This window comes from Podarcis liolepis (genome assembly GCF_965112155.1).
Source record: "Podarcis liolepis genome assembly, chromosome: 1".
Taxonomy (NCBI): domain Eukaryota; kingdom Metazoa; phylum Chordata; class Lepidosauria; order Squamata; family Lacertidae; genus Podarcis; species Podarcis liolepis.
Window position 1 is genome coordinate 107,222,894 of NC_139554.1, and position 21,388 is coordinate 107,244,281.

Sequence of the window (21,388 nt, forward strand, 5' to 3'; positions counted from 1 at the left end):
CCATGATTCATTATTTCAATGCTGAAATTTATATGAACATTTGTACTGCCCTACAATCATAGCCAGGGACATGGGTGGCGCTGTGGGTTAAACCACACAGCCTAGGACTTGGCGATCAGAAGGTCGGCGGTTCGAATCTCCGTGACAGGGTGAGCTCCCATTGCTCAGTCCCTGCTCCTGCCCACCTAGCAGTTCAAAAGCACGTCAAAGTCAAGTAGATAAATAGGTACAGCTCCGGCGGGAAGGTAAACGGCGTTTCCATGTGCTTCTCTGGTTCACCAGAAGCAGCTTAGTCATGCTGGCCACATGACCCGGAAGCTGTACACCGGCTCCCTCGGCCAATAAAGCGAGATGAGCGCCGCAACCCCAGAGTTGGTCACGACTGGACCTAAAGGTCAGGGGTCCCTTTACCTTTACAATCATAGCAACGCGCCCCCCCCCCGAGTTTTTAGTCTTGGCTAAACCCAAATTCAGATGTTGCATTTTCAGAGGCAAGAGTGGCTGTTGAAGCCAGTCCCATGTTGTTAAATTGTGTGTGATGGCGAGGAATCCTCTGTAGTTTTAGTCCTAATCTGTTACTACGTATGCTGGGGCAATCATTTTGCCTTTGGTACACAGCTCTGGAGTAAAATGGATTCTGGATTACATTTGGGTTTTTTCTGGTAGATCTGTACAACAGGCTACAATCTTGATTTCTTAGCCTGCTTGCCTACAAGCCAGGTGATTGCAAAATCACAGCCAGGTTTTAGACCGCAAGCTAAATCCTAGCTCCTGCGCCATGCTGTGATATTTCGTTGCTTACCGTAATGAATGCATCACAGCATTGGCTGTTGAAAGAGCACCAGGGGGAAAAAGTGGAGACCTAGTGCTTGCCTGATTGAGAACCCTTGCCATGTCTTTTTGGAGTGGACAGTTTTCACTACAAAGGTGCCCTGAAAGCACATTTGCATGAGATATAGGTTTGACAGCTACAGCCACACTGGTTGGCCTCAGTTGACCATAGCTTGGGGTGAACGCAGACTGGTAGCAGGATATTTTTTCCCAACCATGATTCTCTTCTAAGGGAATTGATGCGAGCAGTGCTTTGAATCCGTTGTTGAATGTGACATCCAGTCAGTGTAACTGAGCCAGAAACTAGTTATGTGCTTGCTCCATCTGGTGCCAGACAGAATATGAGAAGCAGCTTTTTGTACCAGCTGAAGTCTGTTAATTGTGCGTGCAGGGACTAGGAGACCAACAAAAAGGGCATAACAGTAGTCTATTTGGGATGAAACAAAGACATGAAAAAGGACACCTGCATCAGGAAGAGAGAGAGAGAGAGGTGAGGACCTACTCTGGCTATCTTTCTACGGTGATTGCGAGCAGAGTCTATTTCTAAATGTCCGTACCGGGTTCAAAACCATGCTATGTCAGTGCAGTTGGCAAAAGCACAGATTTTGTACACAACATTCACATTTTTTAAAAAAGCAAATACCCCACAACCTTCAACTGCTCTGAAGGCTGAGGATAAGCTCCCACATATATAGAACATTCAAATGCGGTTGTGGGATGGGGAGCAAAACAAACAAATAAATCCAGACAAACACATAAAAAAATCTGCAAGATTCCCAAAGAGAACCTCACTAAATATTACCTTCCAGTTCAAGCCTATAAATGCCTGCTCAGAAGTAAGTACCATTGAGTACAGTGGGGCTTACTCACAGGTAAGGTTTGAGGTATGAGAGACCCTAATTAAAAGCAGATTTTTAAAAAAGGAAAGTCATAGACGCTCTGGAAGATATTTAGAGATATTTAGGCTCTGGGAAGCCTCCATCAAACATACTGGCCACTGGACAGACATGCAAAAAGGATATTGCTTTCCTTTCTCCTCACGAGTATTGACAAAACTCAGACTTTCAGCATGCAGGCATACCAAAGCTATGCATGTGGGGACTTACAAAATGTGGGACGTTGAGAGTGGCAAACAGCCCTTTATTTAAATTTCAAGTTTCATGAACATTCATTTCCCGAGCCAATATTGTGCAGTGAGAAGAATGTTGGATCCAGGCTCAAATCTCCATTCGGCCATGGAGGTTATGGGGTTAATCACACTCTGACCCACTTCAAATGTCACGCTAAGACGAGCCGTGGGTTAGCTCAAACATGTGAGCATTTATACTCCTAGAAAGGAGATTGCTCCTGTGCTCCATCCCCCTGCTGCTGCGCTGCCACGAGCTCAGCCATTGTTTGCCTTAGTGTGTCCAAGCCAGGGATCATGGTTTGACTCGCCCTTAGGCAAACCATGGGCTGTAACCAAGCTTTGTTCTTGGGTTCACGGTTTGCCTGAAGGTGACCGACACAGATGATGCGCTAAGCCAAATCATGACTTACCTCACTGCAGCAGCAGGGTTGTAGGAGAAGCAAAGTGACCACCATCACCTTTCTGGGAGCTTGTATTTGCAGCAAGCATCAGACAAGACATGGATAGTACTTGCTGCCTTGTGTCTTTCATTTAGCAGAGGATCTTAGCTGTCAAAGGTTGTCAAAGGTTTACCTGCTAGAAGCTCTTGCTCACTGCACCATCTTATTTCCCCAATTGCACTTCCACAAGCCTCCTATATATTTCACTTGAAGCCGTACTATAATATTAATGTCAGAGACATTTTTTGTAGAAAGCAAACAATAAATGCAGTAGTAATAGCAGCAGCAGCAATAATAATAATAATAATAATAATAATAATAATAATAATAATAATAATACACTTGCTGGTCATAAAGCCTAATGGCCACTGCTGATTCATTATGCTTTATGGAAGCACCCTCCCCTCTGTAAATGAAATGTCACAAATACTTCATAACTTACCATAAGCCTCCATTGATGTTTGAGGAAACAATGTGGTAATCAGGGGTGGGTTCTCAAGGGATTGCTTCATTTTCTGGCCAATTATTTTTGCAATTGCCGGAGGTGTTGCAGATTCAATTCTTGTGTGCGTGTGTGTGCCATATTCTCCTTTATGGAAAGTTGTCAGCAGACATGGCAAAGGACATGAAAAATTGGCAGGAAAAATGTCCTTCCGGTCTGCATGCACCCACACTCTCTTTCCGCGCTGTCCTTCCTGCTTTCCCCTGTGGTGCACACCTCGGGCAGTAGCAGCTGACTACCTCCCCAGAAGCAGCTATGCACAAAAGCACAAAATAAAGAATGCATTTGTCTGCTTCTACATGCTTCCTTAAGGCCCTGTGTTTTTTGGACTGGTGAAATTTCGATCAGTGGAAATTGGGGAGCATGTGTGCATGCTGTGTCTATGAAGAAATGCATCGTATATACATGCACATAGTCAGGGGTGCCAGCTTGAATAAAATATTGGGGGGGGGGTGTCCCAAGGTAAGCCCCTCTCCACATAATCAATTACATGACACAGCACAAACACGTCATTTGAATGGCAACGCCCATCAACTTTTGAGGGAGCCTCAAATATTTTATGGGGAGGGCAAAGGGCCCTCGCTCCCTAGGAGTTGGTTCCTATGAACACAATTCCTCCACAGAAAAGCACTCCCACTGTATACGAGTCCTCAATTAGAGCCTTTCAATCAAAAGTCACTCGAAATCCCTTCCAAGCGTGTACATATGCTTTCCTCCATCTGTGGCAAACCCGTTCTGAAAAGTAGTCACAATTTTAAGTGATCTTTGATAATAATTCCTTGGTACTGGATCGATATATAAACTTAAAATTATTTCCCCATAAGAGATATATATATAAAATGGCAAAAAACAACAACACAACAGTGAAAGGGGGCTTTGTTTGGCCTTATTTTTTGGGGTGGGGGAGATGTTCAAGTTTTTTGAGAGATTTCATGACACAGACAACTCCATTACGCTTAAATTCTGTCTATGTGCCAGAGCCATTTGCAAGAAAGCAACTTTGTAAACAGTATTGAAGACACTGCACACTGGCGCTGACAGATGGCAGTGAGATAGACATTAAAATGGTCACTTTAACAGTTTATATTGGATTTGGTCACTGTTTTTGTATTTAGATTGGTAATGGGAAAGCAAATGGGGAAAAGTATTGCAATTTGAAATTCTCAAAATATGAAGCTGTGATATCAATTTGAACATGTTGTTTTGTGAATCACTGTATTTTCCTCTTCATAACATTTAGAAAGGTACTATAGGGAGAATGCAAATAGAATATGCTTACAAACGCCAGACAGTTGCCACTGTGAAATCAATGAAAGAAACCAAGAGGGGAAAAAATATTTAAAGCCTTTACATAATTTGACCAGTTTTGCTAACTAGGAACTAATCCTTTTAGCAACCAGGAATTTTAATGGCAATAGAGAATTGATGCACAGTTTGCCTACACTTTTAGCTTTTATTAAACCATTTTATTCTGGTTGAAAAGTCAAATTTGATTTCAATTCTATTGTAATCAGACTGAGAAGGAAAGGTAGGTATTCTAGAATACTGTATAGGCAAATGCAAAATTGTAATTTGCGAATCATATCATTAACACTTTGGCCAGAAATGGTGGAACTTACTGGAAGAATAAGAAATCAAGAGAATAAACTTTTTATAAAAGAATGGAAATGGTTTATTGAATATTTACAGATAAATTTTAAACAGATAAAAACACTGGCAGGATTATTGTAATAGCCTGCAGCTGCATAAGAGTGTGTGTGTGTGTGTGTGTGTGTGTGTGTGTGTGTATGATAAATAAGTTAAGTAAATCTGAATATGCAGAAGATATTAAAAATAAATTTAAGGAACCACAGAAAGAGGGGAAAGGAAGTCAAATTTTAAAATGTCAAAATGATTGTAAAATCAGTGAAATGTATGTATCTGAAAGTATAAATACAATTTTAAAAACCAAACAAAACCCCCACTTTGCCCAGAAAGTATTGATATTTTTAATCACTAGTTAACAGGGCTATACCATGGCCAGAACATATGCCATATGCCATTAAGGCATAACTATGCATATGGCGCTGTGGTCTAAACCACAGAGCCTAGGGCTTGCTGATCAGAAGGTTGGCGGTTCGAATCCCCGGGTGAGCTCCCATTGCTCGGTCCCTGCTCCTGCCAACCTAGCAGTTCGAAAGCACATCAAAGTGCAAGTAGATAAATAGGTACCGCTCCGGCGGGAAGGAAGGTAAACGGCGTTTCCGTGCACTGCTCTGGTTTGCTGGCCACATCACCCAGAAGCTGTATGCCGGCTCCCTCGGCCAGTAAAGCGAGATGAGTGTCGCAACCCCAGAGTCATCCGTGACTGGACCTAACGGTCAGGGGTCCCTTTACCTAACTGCCAACTATTATGCATAACTACCTATATTTTGCTGTTGGTATGGCTACACGGAGGAGGAATTTAGGACATAACAGAGCCATTGCTGTAATATGGTACCTACCTTCCTTACATTTGTATTTGCCCAGAGCATCAGCACAGAAGTTCCTATCAATGGGGGTTCTTTCCTTCATTCACTTTTTTCTCAGTAGAAATATTAGATACCATTTTGGACCTTTGGAGTGCCAGGGATTTGAATGCTGATAATAGTGAATTGCTGTGCAGTACGGCTGCTCTCCTCCCCACTCCTTCTCTATTTCCTAAAAAAAATAATGCTAATGCACCACTGTCAATCCCTGCATAGTTACAGAACCACTTCCCTAGTTACTGTTAAGGGATCAAGAGGTGTTCCTAAGCTCTTCCATTTCTCAGTCTGATTACCCTTCAGAAAGCGCTAATTAGGGAGCTCTGTTTACAGTTTACCTTCTTAGGTTGCATAGGTGGAAAATCCTCCTTCAGACTCGATTCTAAGCGTGTTTTGTGGTGAGAGATAACCAAAGACTGCCAGTTGGCAGCTTCCCAACATTGCAAAGACTTGTGGCCAATATAATCCACTATGCTGGTGGCGCTCATTAAGAAATCTGAAGGCTGACAGACAAGGGAAATTATAGATGACACTCAAACATTCAGGGAAGGGAAATGCCACTGGCTGATTTCCATTGCCCATTGATTATTTCTATTAAATTTATACTGGCTAGTTTGTGGAAGATGTTAGGAGGAAGAAGATCCAGGAACGTTAGCCATGTTTCCCCTCCCTGCATATTTGCTCACATTTCCCTGCAACTTTCTCTGCCTTTTGGTGGGGAAACCTTCAGAAAAACCATTCAAGCCAAAGACAACAGTTTTCTTTTAGTGAGTGTAATCTGGGCAAAAACTCACACCAATATACCTGGGGTGGAGAACCTGTGGCATTCCAGATGTAGCTGTACCCTAGTTCCCATCAGCCCTAGCTAGTGCACAGGGAGTTTTTTTTAAAAAAAAACATGTACACCCCTCTTTGCCTAAAGGCCTCAGAGTGGCTTGTAACATAGAACAAGATTGTAGCCACACAATACAAATAAATGAATGAATCTTTATTTGCGTCAGCCATTGACCGTAGCAATAAAACAACAATACGATATACAAATAATAGAAATAAAAAGTCAATTATATAAAATGCATTTTAGGGTTTTTGAATTAATAGTCAGATAGTGGATTCTGATTGCCCCACCTAAAAACCTTGCAACCTTTGCTGTCACCTGCTCATCTTGAGCTGCCAAGAGAAAGGACACTGTGGCAGTGGTTGGGCGACCCGGAATGGATAATAAAAGAGGGGTGATAATCTCATTCCTCAAGTCTTTATAAAGAGTGCAAGCCAGAAGGGCATGTGCCACCAATTCGGTACTGCCATCTTCACAGGAACATAAAACAACACTAAAGATTAAAAACAAATATTTGCTTACAACTCATAAGAAGTAACTGCAGCATCAAAGGATTCAGTTCCCCTCATCCAGAAACCTGTATCTACACCAGTTTCCTAAGAAAACAATGATGTGGCTAGGCACATCTCTGTGGGGAGGACATTCCGTGGACATGGCGCCACCACTAAAAAGGCCCTGGCATGGTCCCCTGTGCTACTTGTGAGCTTCTAGGTGTTGTTGGATTGCAGGTTCCCCACTCCTGAAATATGCCCCTGGAAAACCAAGGCTTGTCCCATTTTGCAGTGTTTTACAGTGCATTTAACAGTTGATAGTGCATTGCATTGTAACTTTGGCATGTATTGCGTCAGCTCAAATCCCAAGCCCATTTACTTGTAAATTATTCTCATAAATTTCCATGGGACTTGCAGCCAATGACCACAATCCAGCATAGAATTAAACATATTAAATCAACAATCTTAACATGCCTAACTCTGTGCTGAACTACGCCCAGGACTTCCCTGATAACATTGCTCTTTGTGCTGTAGGACAGGGTACATTAAGACACATTGCATATGCTCAGTTCAAAAGGACTACTAACCAACTTCCTGTTGCACCATTAGGCAAATGCTAAGACACGAGTTTGACATGAAAAAAAAATCAGCTGATTAACCAAGTATTCAGTTCATTAACATTAAATGTAGTTAGGTGATTGCTGGGGCTTTGGAATGATGACAGCAGGTTTCTTGATGAGGTAACTTAATATTGAAAAGTCAAGTCCAGCATTTGCTATGCTTTAGCAACAAGAAATAACCACCAACTTTGTAAAGAAGGGGTGGAGGCCTTGCGTCCCTCCAGATGTTGAACTACAACTCGCAGCATCCCTTGCCATGCCATGCCATGCTGGATGGTGCCAATGGAAGTTGAAGTTTAACAATATCTGGAGGGTTGCCCCTGGATTAAGCAAAAATTCTGCTTGGAATACAAAAAGGCGTCTGTTTCATAGGGCTAAAGACTTCCTTGATTAACTGATAATGCTCTTTGAATCTGCAAGGTTTTCACTGATTGCTCACGGCAGTTAACATATTTGAGACTGCTAATAAATAAATGCTAATCAACAATTGCTAAGTCATTGTCATAAACTTACTGTGTCATTGAAGTGAAAGAAAACAAGTTTTTGCATTTATCTGTGGTCTCTTGTTACTTCCCACAAGTTTCCGCTCCCCTCTGTGTGATGTTTTCCTTTTTCTACACATGATCAGGTTGACCTGCATTTCATGAAAAAGATCCCTCCTGGAGCCGAAGCGTCAAACATTCTGGTTGGCGAGCTGGAATTCCTGGACCGTGCTGTAGTGGCTTTTGTTAGGTTGTCTCCCGCCATGCTGCTTTCGGGACTAGCAGAAGTTCCGATCCCAACGAGGTGATTTTATAAGCAGAGCTGAGAAAGAAAGGCACATTTCCCAGTTCACAAACAAAGGACCATTACCTAGATAGGCATTGCAAATGCTGCACCGAAGCCTATTTAAATCATTTTATATGTCACACATTTCCATATGTGTGCAGTAACAAAGTGCCGAACTCTGTGGTTATGGCTATTGCTTGCCTGGATGGAGAGAGGGGTGTGACAGAGGACAGCCATCTAGAAACCTACACATGGCTGAAATGTAACCTGAAGCAGAAAGTTAGGAGCCCCACTTGTTGTTTCCTTCCCTCTTTTTTTGCCTCCAACTCCATCCACCAGTGACATGTGATGTCTGGAAGGCTGCCCATGAGGGAATGCATTCCTTCCCCTGGAAAATATCCCCTAACCTCTGTGGTAGGAAATACATGAGCCTAAGGCCTTCTCCCAAACTTGCTGCCTTTGACTTCAGAACAGGCCTAAATGTCTTGCTAAAAACGCACTTGGATCAAGCTTTTGTTTTGTGCATCCGTTTTTTTAAAATATCCTTCCATTTCAGGTCACTATTTTTTAAAATGCCACAATCCATTCTGTTAAGTTGTGGGTGAACATATCAGACGACACAGCGATTCTTCAAACAGCTCTTCTTTATTCAGATGCCAGAACAGAACTGAACTGAGGAGCTCAGTCAGCCAGCTTATATAGAGCTCCAGAACAACGTAACTGTTGCAACTTTCTAAAACTATCCAATCACTGAATGTCACTTTCAATCCTTCATTTGCATAACTATCTACAGTATCCCCTTGCTGGCCCAGGGTGAGAACTTCAGTACATAACACATTCAGTCTAGCTAGAAACACTATAGGGGTTGTTTCTTTTTGCTTACTTTTAGTTTAAACTTGTTAGGGCTACATAACTGGATGTCCTTTGAATATTTTTGCTTTCCATTTGTTTGTAGATTTTTATTTATTCTTCTGGGACCTCTAGGAAAAGGCCAACAGTTCCATGAGATTGGCAGGTCAATTGGAACCTTAATGACAGATGAGGTATTTATCTATTAACAGCAGTTAAAGCTTACTTAGAAACAAACTGTTTAAACCTAAAAGTAAACCTGTGTTGAGATGTTTTTTGTCTCCCAAGTATACCTAAAACACTTTGCTTGAATTGTAGGTAGCAGCTTTCACATTCTGCTTAAATCAAACTTCAACAATAAGCAAAGAGTTCACTATGCTATAGTGTATTTTTTGTACATAGAGACTTTCAGGGAAGTAAGTTGCATGCTTTATGTAAGCAGCTGTGTGAATGTGTGGGATTTTATATGCCCTCCTTATAAGAAAAGTCTCATGTATTTTCATGTGTCTCTGACAGGTGTTTCATGATGTTGCCTACAAAGCTAAAGATCGTAATGATTTGGTTGCTGGGATTGATGAGTTTCTCGACCAGGTGACAGTTCTCCCTCCTGGAGAATGGGACCCAACGATTCGTATAGAGCCCCCCAAAAATGTTCCCTCTCAGGTTTGTGTACATTTCATGTTTTTGTTTTTGTTGTTGTTTTAATGTGAAGGGACTGTTATGTACTGAGTTGAATAGGATCCAAAATGCAGCAGTCTGATTGGTCCTAGAACAATAGGATCCAAAATGCAACAGTATGATTGGTCTGCAGGAGCCACCCAATCCAGCTCCAGGTGGAAGTGAATCCACAACCTGATTGGCCTACAGGAGAATCCTGGAATTAGCCTGCAGCCCATTGTGTAAATAATGTATATAAAGCAGATATTTTGGGGGAACATTCATTCCTCCTCACCACTATGAGCTGAATAAAGAGCATGAAATCCATTCTCAACTCCGAGTATATTTCAGGGACTAAAGCAATAAAACCATTCCATTTTTGAAACAAGAACGTAAAACAGTATATCTCCATTGTCGCTTCTGCACACACCGCCACTATCTTAACATTTTTGAAATATTCCTCAAGATATTCAAAGGAAAAACCCTATCCTGTGCAAACAGGTGATTAGGATTTTGGATTATATAGCTGATATAAAATCAACGAAGCACATTGTTAGCTCAGAGGCCACATTCTGTCATGGATAGATTTCCAGGGGCCATGCACCAATGTAGGGTAGTGCCTATTGGCAAAAAAAATATGAGTGGAACAATGGCTGTGACTTAACTCTGTGCAGTAGGATACATTCCACCCATGCACAACTCACAGGCTTCTCTCCCCCCCCCCACTCTTTCTCTGTCCCTCCTATTCAGGCAAATGAGTTATCCCAGTTCAAGGACACATTTGAAGCAGTAAAGAACACTTGAGGTGGGCACAGAGTAGGCTTGGTGAAAGGTAGTATCTGGGGAGAGGTCTGAGGTCTGATAAGAAAGACCTTGGAGCTCCATTCAGCGTTCGGACTAGAGGCTACCCACCTGTGTTTTACTAACCATTTCTGCTTTTACAGAACAGGGCATCCATTATATTTATTTTTACTGATGTTACCCTTTTTACCATACAGAGGCAAATGTTTTGAATCCACGCCCACCCCAGCACACATAGCACATATGCTTCCACCCCTTGTTTACAGAGCCCCGTCTTGTGGGGCGCGAACGAAACATTGAGCATAATGATATCACCTCAGGCATCTTCTTTAACCAAATGCTTCGGGGACCGACTTGGGAGAAAATGTGGGGTGGTGACAGCAATTGCATCTATGGTGGTAACATGTCATTGGGCCCTTAGTAGGCCGAGTAGTTAAGGAATATTCTCTATCATGCTCAAGCTGTTCCCATACTTGGGCCTCATTGTGCTTTACCAACTCCCCAAACTGTGGTTCTCTCCTGAGCAGAGTAGGTGATATGGTTTCAGAACTCATGGGAGGGACGATTGCCATCTAGAATCCTCCTGCCAGTATTTCTAAGGAGCAGGCGCCAACACTAACTGGTGATTTCCATGTGGCAGGGCTCATGCTGAAGCCAGGAGGAATGTTCTTAATTGATTAGCAGGTTCAAGTTGCGTCTGTCAGATTGCTGCTGGCAGTTAGCACCTCTCTGTGATTTCCATCACTTGTGGAGGGAATAATTCAAAGGGAATACCAGGAGTGTCACAGTGTGCTAGTTGACCTTAAGTAGTTTCCTTTGCCAATCCATGATTTGAAAAATGTAAAAACATACATACACACATAAACCCAAATCACCTCTCTTTCTCTCATGTAGGAGAAGCGTAAGATTCCAGGTGTGCCAAATGGAACTGCTCCTCATGGAGACATTGCACCAGTTGGAGGTCACTCAGGACCAGAGCTGCAACGTACTGGAAGGTTAGTAATAATTCAATTTTTAAAAAAACTACAACAACAAACCAAATATTGTAATATATTTGTGGGGGGTTTTGTTTTTTAATAAGACATGGTTGGCTTAATTGTTTTTTTAAAAAACGTTTTGAAGTTTATTTAAAGTTTTATAGTGTTTATGCCATATTTTCTTAACTAATAAGTGGGTTATAAATATTTTTAATATTTTTTTATTTAAAAAATCCAAGGTCACTTTGCTTCCTAGCAGTTGAGCTTCTCCTGCTTGATCAGAACATCTGTGAAGAAAATTCACCAAGCCTCTTACCCCAAAGTGGTAAGACTACACCTTGAGGCCTTTAATAAAAGGCTGTATTTTTACACAATTAAAAGAATCCCTGTAGAACTACTTAAAGTGCAGTCAGTTTCCCACCTCAGTCAAACACTTTGCATGTATTTTTACTTATTTATTTCATTTATACCCCACCTTTTCCTTCAGGGAGCAATACATAGTTCTCCATACAACAACCCAGGGAGGTAGGTTAGATTGAGAGTGAGTGACTGGCATCAGGTCACTCAGTGACCTTCAAGACGAGTGGCGATTTGAACCCTGGTCTCCTGCATGCTAGTCAAATGCTCTAACCACTATACCACACTGGCTCTCCTGTATAATGTTTCAGGGCATTAAGATACTTTAGAGAGGCATCGTATGCTTCGTATTTGACTTTTAAAGGTGAATGCAAAGAACACATTTTCACATTAGATTCGATAACAGTGATGAGTGTTTTTCAGTTCAAAAATTCATGAGGAAGTTTGGGTTCAAAGACTTACTCTGCTTTTTCTTCTTCTTCTCTCCCCCCCCCCCAATTCTGTAGGATTTTTGGGGGCTTGGTTTTAGATGTCAAGAGGAAAGCGCCATTCTTTCTGAGCGACTTCACTGACGCGTTCAGCCTGCAGTGCTTAGCTTCGTTTCTCTTTCTCTACTGTGCTTGCATGTCTCCTGTTATCACGTTTGGTGGTTTACTGGGAGAAGCAACGGATGGCCGCATAGTATGTGTCATATTTTGATCTGAATCTTCCCTATTTATTTATGATTGGCACTTTCAAAGCATCCCATGACTGAATTTTGTGTGTGTGCGTGTGCTTGGAACGTTCTATCTGATAAAAACGGCAGCTATTGCAATCCATCGCCTCGATGCTGAAATAATAGGTCTAACTTTTCCATTTCTCCCTTCCCGCCCACCTGCAGAGTGCAATAGAATCTTTGTTTGGTGCATCGATGACCGGCATAGCCTATTCGCTCTTTGGTGGACAGCCTCTGACCATACTAGGGAGTACGGGCCCAGTTTTGGTGTTTGAAAAGATACTGTTCAAATTTTGCAAGTAAGTGATCTGTTTTTCTTCTTTTGAGAGTCTCCCTGTTTCCATACTCTGTTGTGTTTGCCTTGTGAGGGGTTATTGAATCTGAAGGACAACTCTAACTCTTAAAGAGTTAGGATGATGATGATGATGATGATTTATTAAATTTTTATACAAAAATGTCTCTGCAATCAGTTCCAGGTCAACTGAACTTTAAGGCAAGTTCGAGTAGGTTTTAAAGAGGGATAGTGAGCAGCAGAGCAGGTGTAAGTAGAAACTTGCATTTCCTAAACAGCAGAACCTCTCACAAGGCTTTTCTCTGCCTTAATAATGAAATATGCTTTAACTTATCACGTTGATAAATGATCATAAACAGCCATTGTCTTTGCTGTGCTTTCCAGCAAAGGCATTTTGGGGATTAATGTGTTTTCCCCGAGACAGCAACAAACTTAATAGGTCTGGGTCTGTGCATTTGCAATCCTGTCTCCATGTGCTTCCAGGGAATATGGGCTGTCGTACCTGTCTCTGAGAGCAAGCATTGGCTTGTGGACTGCAACTCTGTGTATCATCCTTGTTGCGACCGACGCCAGTTCACTTGTGTGCTACATCACTCGGTTTACGGAAGAAGCTTTTGCGTCCCTTATCTGCATCATTTTCATTTACGAGGCCTTAGAGAAGCTCTTTCATCTCAGCGAGACATATCCAATCAACATGCATAACAGTTTGGAACAACTGACACATTACTCGTAAGTATGATTTCATCTGTTGTCCTGAAGGGATTTCCTTTGTTGCGGGGTGCTGTTCCCATTGTGAGGAAGCCAATGGGCTTCCCAATAGAAAGAGGGCATTCATGTTTACATAATTTTACTAGGGCTTGCATCCTTCTGTGAAGTTCTGACAGGAAGAACCCCACATTTCCCAAAAGAAAGCTTCATTTCAACAGCATGAGCACCATGGCAATGGCTCACACATGTTGGGTTTGAATAAATAATCTGAGCAGTTAGAATATTTGTTACTCCCTGCCTCTAGGCAGTAATAGGGTGGGATTCAATTAATGAGCCCTATCAGCAGAAGCCATATGCTTCTTCTTGCACAATGGGGCTTCCCCCCTCCATTATACCTCACCCCAAAATGTGCCTGGAAGGGTTGGGAGAACCTCTGGAATGGCATGGAAGGTGGTGGAGGAGGGTGGTATTGTTCCATCTGGGAAGCCAGAACACTTGGCCCTGACAGAATGATTGACTTAAACTCAACATGGAATTTCTCCCATAATATTTTTTTAAATTAATCCCGGCAAGCCAAAATTCCAATCCCATTGTCCAACACTGTTATCTAGAGGTGAGGCCCACCTGATGAAGCTAGCCTTCATCAATTTGCTGCCCTCCAGGGTTTTTTTTTGAACTAGAAGTCCCATCAGTCCCAGCTCACTTTCTCTGGGACTTAGGAAGGTCATTTTGAATCCTGAGTTTGTCTTTGGTGGCATTGGCTACTCCTCTGAGTTTGGTGTCATCTGCAAATTTGATGAGCATTCCCTCAATTCTTTCACCCAAGTCATTTATAAAGATGTTGAACAACAACTGGCCCAGGACAGAACCTTGTGGCACCCCCGACATTCCTTTTTTTCCAGAATGACAAGGAACATTTAGTGAGCACTGTTTATGTTTGTTTGGTCAGTCAGCCAGGTTACAGATTCACCTACACTTACCTGACCCAGCTCACATTTTAGCAGCTTCTTCACAAGCATAACATGAGGAACTTGATCAAAAGCCTTTAATTGCCACTGAAATCGTTGGAAGTCTCAAACAATTTGTCCATTGATTTCCATGTAACCTAAGTTCAACTAACTTAGTCTGGATCCAGTCCATAGCCAGGGTGGCCAGATTCAAAAGGTGGCGAGGAGTCCTGCATCTCTTAATACTTGCGTCGAAAAGCAAACACAAGCCGTGCCTGCTGAAATTAAAAGTGCAGGACCCTTGCTCACTTTTGCATTGGACCACCCTGACCATAGTGCTAAAATGCTAAACCATAGCGCTAAATCTGTTTGCCCTGAGCTGCGTTGTAATTGACACTATGATGCCATTTTAGCTTCAGTGTGTAAAACTGCTAAGATAGATTGCTTTGAGTCCCCAGATCCTTTCTTGTCTCCCATTCCTGAGCAAGTAGCAAGGTACGACAGTGAGATCTATAACAGGAGATACATGGGAGCAGTTTCACGTGCCAAAGATATCCAGGGATAATTGCGGCTGTCATATGAGGCAACTTTTATTATATTTAAAAAAAATTGTCGCCTGAGAAGTGAAACTGACAAAAAACATGACTGCTCACGAGGCTGCTGCTAGATGAAGCGAGCTGAGCTATCAAAAATAAGTTTTTGTGCATTATGTTATGTGAAAACCTAAGTATTCTCATGGGCAATGTCAAGATTCAGTCTGCCTGAGGCACATGCTGCATCTCCTCAGCAATAGAGACAGCAGCCAGAGAAGCATTTTCAGGCTAGAAAGCCCCTCCAGATATGGTTTTTAATATGGCTGTGTTCAACTTACATGAACTCTTGGCTTAGGGAGAGTCAAATACGGAAATAGCAACAGAAAGACAAGGCCACTACCCTGTCCTGCCGCCACCCGCTCCCTGAATGAATAACAAGCCCAACAAACTGCCTGCATAAGAAGTTCTGAACAACTACCTGCAAATTATTGAAGGCAAAGCGTAGACTGAGAAGTTGCAGTGTCTTAACATCTACATGTAGATTGGGGTACATGTCTTCCAAATGTTGCGGACTAAAACTCCCATCATCCCTGATCGTTGGCCATTCTGGCTGGGGCTGATGGGAGTTTTAGTCTGAAATACCTAGTGAGCGGCCTCTTAAATAGATTATTAGATGAGAGATCACAATGACCTGAGAGCTAAATTTATTGTTGATGCTATCAGCCTTAGCATCTGTTTGCTTGAATGTGACTATCTCTTTATACAAGACTGTTAAACATTCAGAGTTATAATGATGGGGAGGGGGGATGACAAACACAAAGCCCTATATACACACTTCTACTTCCTAAATTGATTTTGGCTAAGCACACTAGGGTCTCAGTACCACTGAACACAGTGAGATGTACTTCGAAGTCAACGTGTGTAGGATTGCACAACAGACCTCACAGTTTCCCAGATATTATAATTAAGTTTCTTTGCAGCTATTCTTATTTATCATCCCTTCTTTTCCTTTGGGTTCATTAACTTTTCAGCCAGGCATAGAGTTTATATAAGCACCCAAATGAGAAATTCAGTCAATTCTCTCCATTATCAGGGCCCTAAGACTTGTCTACTGCGCTCTCTCTTTCTCTTTTTCTTTCTCATACTGGTACTCACGCCATTCCATTCCATGACACTGATTGTCCTCTGAAGCCCTAACATTTTTAATAATCTCTGTTGATCGTTCCCCTATACTTTTGCTTCAAGACTTTGTGTTGCTGCTTTGTTCATCGGGCTTTTAGAATATTTGGCAATGGGAAGCCCTTTTAGAAGCTAATTCTACATTAGGGATCACTGTATTACTATATATGATATTCCTTCTGAGTTTTGTATGTAAGCATGACCCCTGTTCTTCAATGTCACCCTGATAAAAATTAAAACTGCCCTTTCTCCTCATTGACTTACATGAAACAGACAATCTGCAACAGTGATCTGAAGAGCCCCTTCATGTTGTCATAACCCCTCCAGATATTCCTTTAGGTCAGAGCTCTCCTAAAGCAGGACTGTCACATTAGCTAATTAATGTCAGAACTTCATCACGCCCCCCTAGGGGGCAAATGCCTTTCAGATACTTTCCCCATATGTTGTAACACCACCTGACAACTTGCAGTTATAATTGCTTTAGATTATGTAACTTCTTCCTGTGTTGGGCTTGTGCACAAAATGGAGCAAATCTCTCTGGTCCCTGCTCCCCTTTTGCAGGCTATTTAGTAGGGCACAAGTACCCCAGAGGCTCTAGGCAAGGAGCTACCAGTGCCTTTGCACAATCTCACGATGATTTGGAAATCTGGGAAAGTGTGAAGTAAGGTAATGCCCTCCTCATGGTGTGACTGGATGCTGCCAGCTATCCATAGGGGAAGTTTTGGAGCAGTAGCTGGCCATCTGATTCCATCCTAGTGTGCCCTTTATGGCCTTTATGTGCTCTGTATCTACTCAAAGTGGACCACACAGAAGAGCTTGATCATTACATTGTTGTTGTTGTTTAGTTGTGTCCGACTCTTCGTGACCCCATAGACCAGAGCACGCCAGGCACTCCTGTCTTCCAACGCCTCCCGCAGTTTGGTGAAACTCATGCTGGTAGCTTCGAGAACACTGTCCAACCATCTCGTCCTCTGTCGTCCCCTTCTTGTGCCCTCCATCTTTCCCAACATCAGGGTCTTTTCCAGGGAGTCTTCTCTTCTCATGAGGTGGCCAAAGTACTGGAGCCTCAGCTTCAGGATCTGTCATTCCAGTGAACACTCAGGGCTGATTTCCTTAAGAATGGATAGGTTTGATCTTCTTGCAGTCCATGGGACTCTCAAGAGTCTCCTCCAGCACCATAATTCAAAAGCATCACTTCTTCAGCGATCAGCCTTCTTTATGGTCCAGCTCTCACTTCCATACATTACTAGATCATTACATTACCTGAAGATAAATTGTGGTTAATATGCAAAGCCAATTAATGTCCTCTTTGGAAACTTTGCCCCAAAAGTTGAATAGAATTTGAAACGGTGGCATTCTGGGCTTCTGATTAGGGGAGGAAACATTCGAATGGATTGCAAGATTCTTTTCTGTTCTGTTCCCCAAGATCTCTTGTTCTGCATTAGGAAAAAATGAATTTGTACTTTTCGTCCCTCCAGTTATCCAAGGACGTGTGGGGAATAAGAACAAACATATGCCCACAATAATGCTTATTTCTGCTTAGTGTGCCTGGTTGTCATTGGAATCATAAAAAAAGGTTAATGGTGAACTATAAATAAGAAGGCAGATGTGATGTGAAGTGAAGGCTCTCAGCATGTTATTTAGCCATGCTGTGAACTGGCCTTCAAAACAGAAGTTTCAGACAAGGATACCAGCAAATCAAACGCTGGTTCAGGCCCATCAGTCTTGCCCCTCCTCAGTTGCTTAGGCTTCCAGATGGGAAGAGCCAACAACCTGTCCCACCTGAAAGCAGCAAAGTGTCCTCTTGTTTTCAGATACCTGGATGCAGAGTGCTTTGCTAATTTTTGGAGATAAGGGAATGAGTGGGCAGGGAAAGGCAAGGGAGACAAGCTGAAACTCGTGTTTGGTTTGTTTATATGCACATCTGCCAGTTTATCTGTGACCGTATTGGGAGTATTTATGTTGGGGCAGTCAAATATTGGCATAATAATAATAATAATAATAATAATAATAATAATAATTTTTATTTATTTATACCCCACCTTCCCCGGCCAGAGCCGGGCTCAGGATGGCTAATACCAATAAAATTGCAATAAAATATAAGGGGGGGGGGGCAAACAAAACAAAAAACAAAAACCAGTTTATTAAAATATGGGTTAAAATACAATTTAAAATGCAGCCTCATTTTAATAGTAGCCCAGAAATCAAAACCATAAGGGGAGGGAAACATAAGGGTCAGACTGAGTCCAAACCAAAGGTCAGGTGGAACAGCTCCGTCTTGCAGGCCCTACGGAAAGATGTCAAATCCCGCAGGGCCCTGGTCTGTTGTGGCAGAGCATTCCACCAAGTCGGGGCCAGTACTGAAAAGGCCCTGGCCCTAGTTGAGACCAATCTAACCACCTTCCAGCTCGGGACCTCCAAAGTGTTGTTATTTGTGGACCTTAAGGTCCTCTGTGGGGCATACCAGGAGAGGCAGTCCCGTAGGTACGAGGGTCCTAGGCCTCATAGGGCTTTAAAGGTCAAGACCAGCACGTTAAACATGACCCTGTACTCCACCGGCAGCCAGTGCAGCTGGAAAAGCACTGGATGAATGTGACCCCATAAGGAGCCTTGCCGCAGCATTCTGCACCCGCTGGAGTTTCTGGGACAACTTCAAGGGCAGCCCTGCGTAGAGCGAGTTACAGGAGTCAAGCCTGGAGGTGACCGTCGCATGGATCACTGTGGCCAGATCAGGGTGAGAAAGTTAAGGGACCAACTGCTTGATATGGCGGAGATGGAAAAATGCCACCTTTGCTGTGGCTGCAACCTGCGCCTCCATGGAAATCAATACTTTTTTTAAAAAATGCATGAAGTGTCATTCACTCAGAAATGAATTCCTGGGTGGTATGCGAAGAAATTTAACCTTAGAGAAACCCATAATAAAATAAGAGGACTAAAACCAATTGGTTTGAAAATATCTAAAATGCTTGGCAAATAAAAATGTTTCAGTCTTGTACTAAAAAGAACACACTCTGGTACCCCTCCCTCAGGAAGACATTTCACAATAGGTTTTCTACCACAAAGAATGTCTCTCCCTTATTTCTCGCCACACACGATGTATTTCTTAAGAGCCAACATGGGAAAAGTTCAGTCTTTGCACCTAGGCAAACTCTTGGAGTAGTAGAAGAACATACTGGGGTTTAGTGTCACAGTTCTTGTGCTGTGCTTTCAATGGGGAATATTGTTTTTAAGTGGCGCAATAGCAGTGCCAGCTAGATGCAACTAGTCTACATAAACATTTACTCTGCTTGACAACTAATTTTTTTTAAAAAAAAAGCCTTTTGGCCTACCTCAGTGTGATGATTTTTTTCCTTCCTGTCTCGTCCTTGTCTGTTAAATAGGTTCTTGTGGCAACCCCATTTTTGCCTCTCCATTTCTTTGCTTCATTTGTTACATAGTTCACACATCACATTAAACCATAGTTGAAATCAACTTTGGTTTCATGAGAACATGCAGTTTCCTGGTTCACGCTGCTGAAATGGTAGGCGCTTTCCTGCTGCAGTCCCAGGAAACAAACCATGGTCTTATTTGCCATGTCATCTGAACCTGGATTCATGGTTTGTTTCTCTCCTAACAAAACGTAAGTGGAAAACAAGGTTTGTTCTTGCATGGCCTCTGTGGCTTTTGAGGGGCCTGTGTTTGGGTGACGCAACAAACCAGAGAATGGCTTGTTGCCTGCAATGAGGCAACAGCAGAAGTGGGAGAGGAGCAAAACACCCAGAATTTCGTCAGTGTGCAGCAGCATGCTGCTTGTTCACATTAAAGCATAGCTTATTCTAACTATGGTTTATTATAATTATGGTTTAACGTGGTGTTCAGTCCAGGCTATTAGTTTGGAGGAGACACTGAAACCCCATTAATAGGGTTAATAGCATAGCTGGAAACATACTAGGCTAAAATATTTAGTTTCCTTATAGGCCTTGAACCATGGGATATATTTCCTTGCCGAAACTGCATCTTCTGTCATTTGAGGTATAAATGCTGATGAGATCTAAAGCAGCAAATGAAAGTTAAATGTGCTGGCTCTTTACTCCATGGAAAGCAGGATTGTGAAATCATTTTAAATGCTGCCAGCTTTTTTTGTGGTGAAAGTAAATGGTCTCTGCTCAATATTTCAAGTCCAGGTATTAGTTCACGACCTGCCCACTTTAAAAATAAACAAACACCCCACCGCCTAACCTTTTTTTTGTACTTTGTGAATGGTGAATCTGTGTTTTCTAACAACAACAAAGAAGAATTCTTTACCAGAAGCCTCTCAATTATTAACAGATTATGCTGAATAATTTTAAGCACTTCTGGCATAGTGATATGCATATTACAATCTGTCCATGACATGTATTTAAGAACTGGGAGCATAACATCCCACTCTCAGAGGTATTTAAGGTGCCAAGTTCATGTCATTCTGACATGTGTTCAGCCTGAATGACGTCAGTGGATTCAGTCAGCCAAACAATGCTGCTGCTGTTGCTCATCCAATATTTCAACCAGGTTTTTGTGGCAGCTAGGACCATTGAAATGAATGGAAAGTATGCTGTGTTCAGTGGATAGTGTCCACTGGTGCTCTCGCCTGCCTTTCTTGAAAATTCCAAGCTTGGCATTGACCTCTTAGCCTTGCATTCATTGTACATTCATGTACAACCTAAGTTCAAACTTCTCTCTACATTTTCCATTACCCTTATATCACACTGATTGGATGTTGTCCAAGGTCAGCCCAGTGGCCTTTCTGGGGCCAATCAGGACATACGCACCGAGTAAGCTTGTGGCAAGTTGGGTTTTGACAAGCCACACGGAAATTACCCAGAAATCTGTGCACCGTCGTACTGTTGCCTAGCAATGTCTTTGACGCTCCGTTATTAAGAGTACATCACAGTCCTCCTTAGTTTGGCCTATGGACCAATTGCAGTCATATGCAAATACCCTAAGCGTAGGGTCCACACAATCCCCTTCATGAATTCATTGGATGTACGAGGGGCTAGCAAGAGGACACTAGCTGTCTGTGTCTCCTCTGTCAATCAGGATTCAGCATTGATGAGGAAAGGGGCTGCAATGCACATATAGCTCCTCTTCCCAGGTGGGAACCCTTGCCAGTCAGCGTTCTGCAAAGGTAGAGAAGCCCTGCATGCCCACAGTTGTATGAATACCAAACACACAGCCCCTGGGTAGTGTGGCCAGCCAAACACATCCGTCTGGAAGGAGCATGGGCAGAAGCCATAT

At 42.5% G+C, this 21,388-nt stretch overlaps 1 protein-coding gene across 8 annotated transcripts in view; it reads left to right on the forward strand.

Moving 5' to 3' along the window:
- SLC4A10 (solute carrier family 4 member 10) overlaps positions 1–21,388 on the forward strand; it is a 152,314-nt gene that overhangs the window by 104,682 nt on the left and 26,244 nt on the right. For 4 of the 8 annotated variants that reach the window (XM_083493272.1, XM_083493273.1, XM_083493274.1 and 1 more), the window contains 8 exons: positions 1,223–1,321; positions 7,981–8,138; positions 9,076–9,163; positions 9,486–9,632; positions 11,322–11,422; positions 12,268–12,442; positions 12,642–12,775; positions 13,252–13,497. In XM_083493272.1, the coding sequence (XP_083349398.1) occupies positions 1,223–1,321; positions 7,981–8,138; positions 9,076–9,163; positions 9,486–9,632; positions 11,322–11,422; positions 12,268–12,442; positions 12,642–12,775; positions 13,252–13,497 (1,148 nt within the window). The remainder of the gene's footprint in view (positions 1–1,222; positions 1,322–7,980; positions 8,139–9,075; positions 9,164–9,485; positions 9,633–11,321; positions 11,423–12,267; positions 12,443–12,641; positions 12,776–13,251; positions 13,498–21,388) is intronic. The other 4 variants (XM_083493275.1, XM_083493276.1, XM_083493277.1 and 1 more) reach the window with 1 other exon arrangement.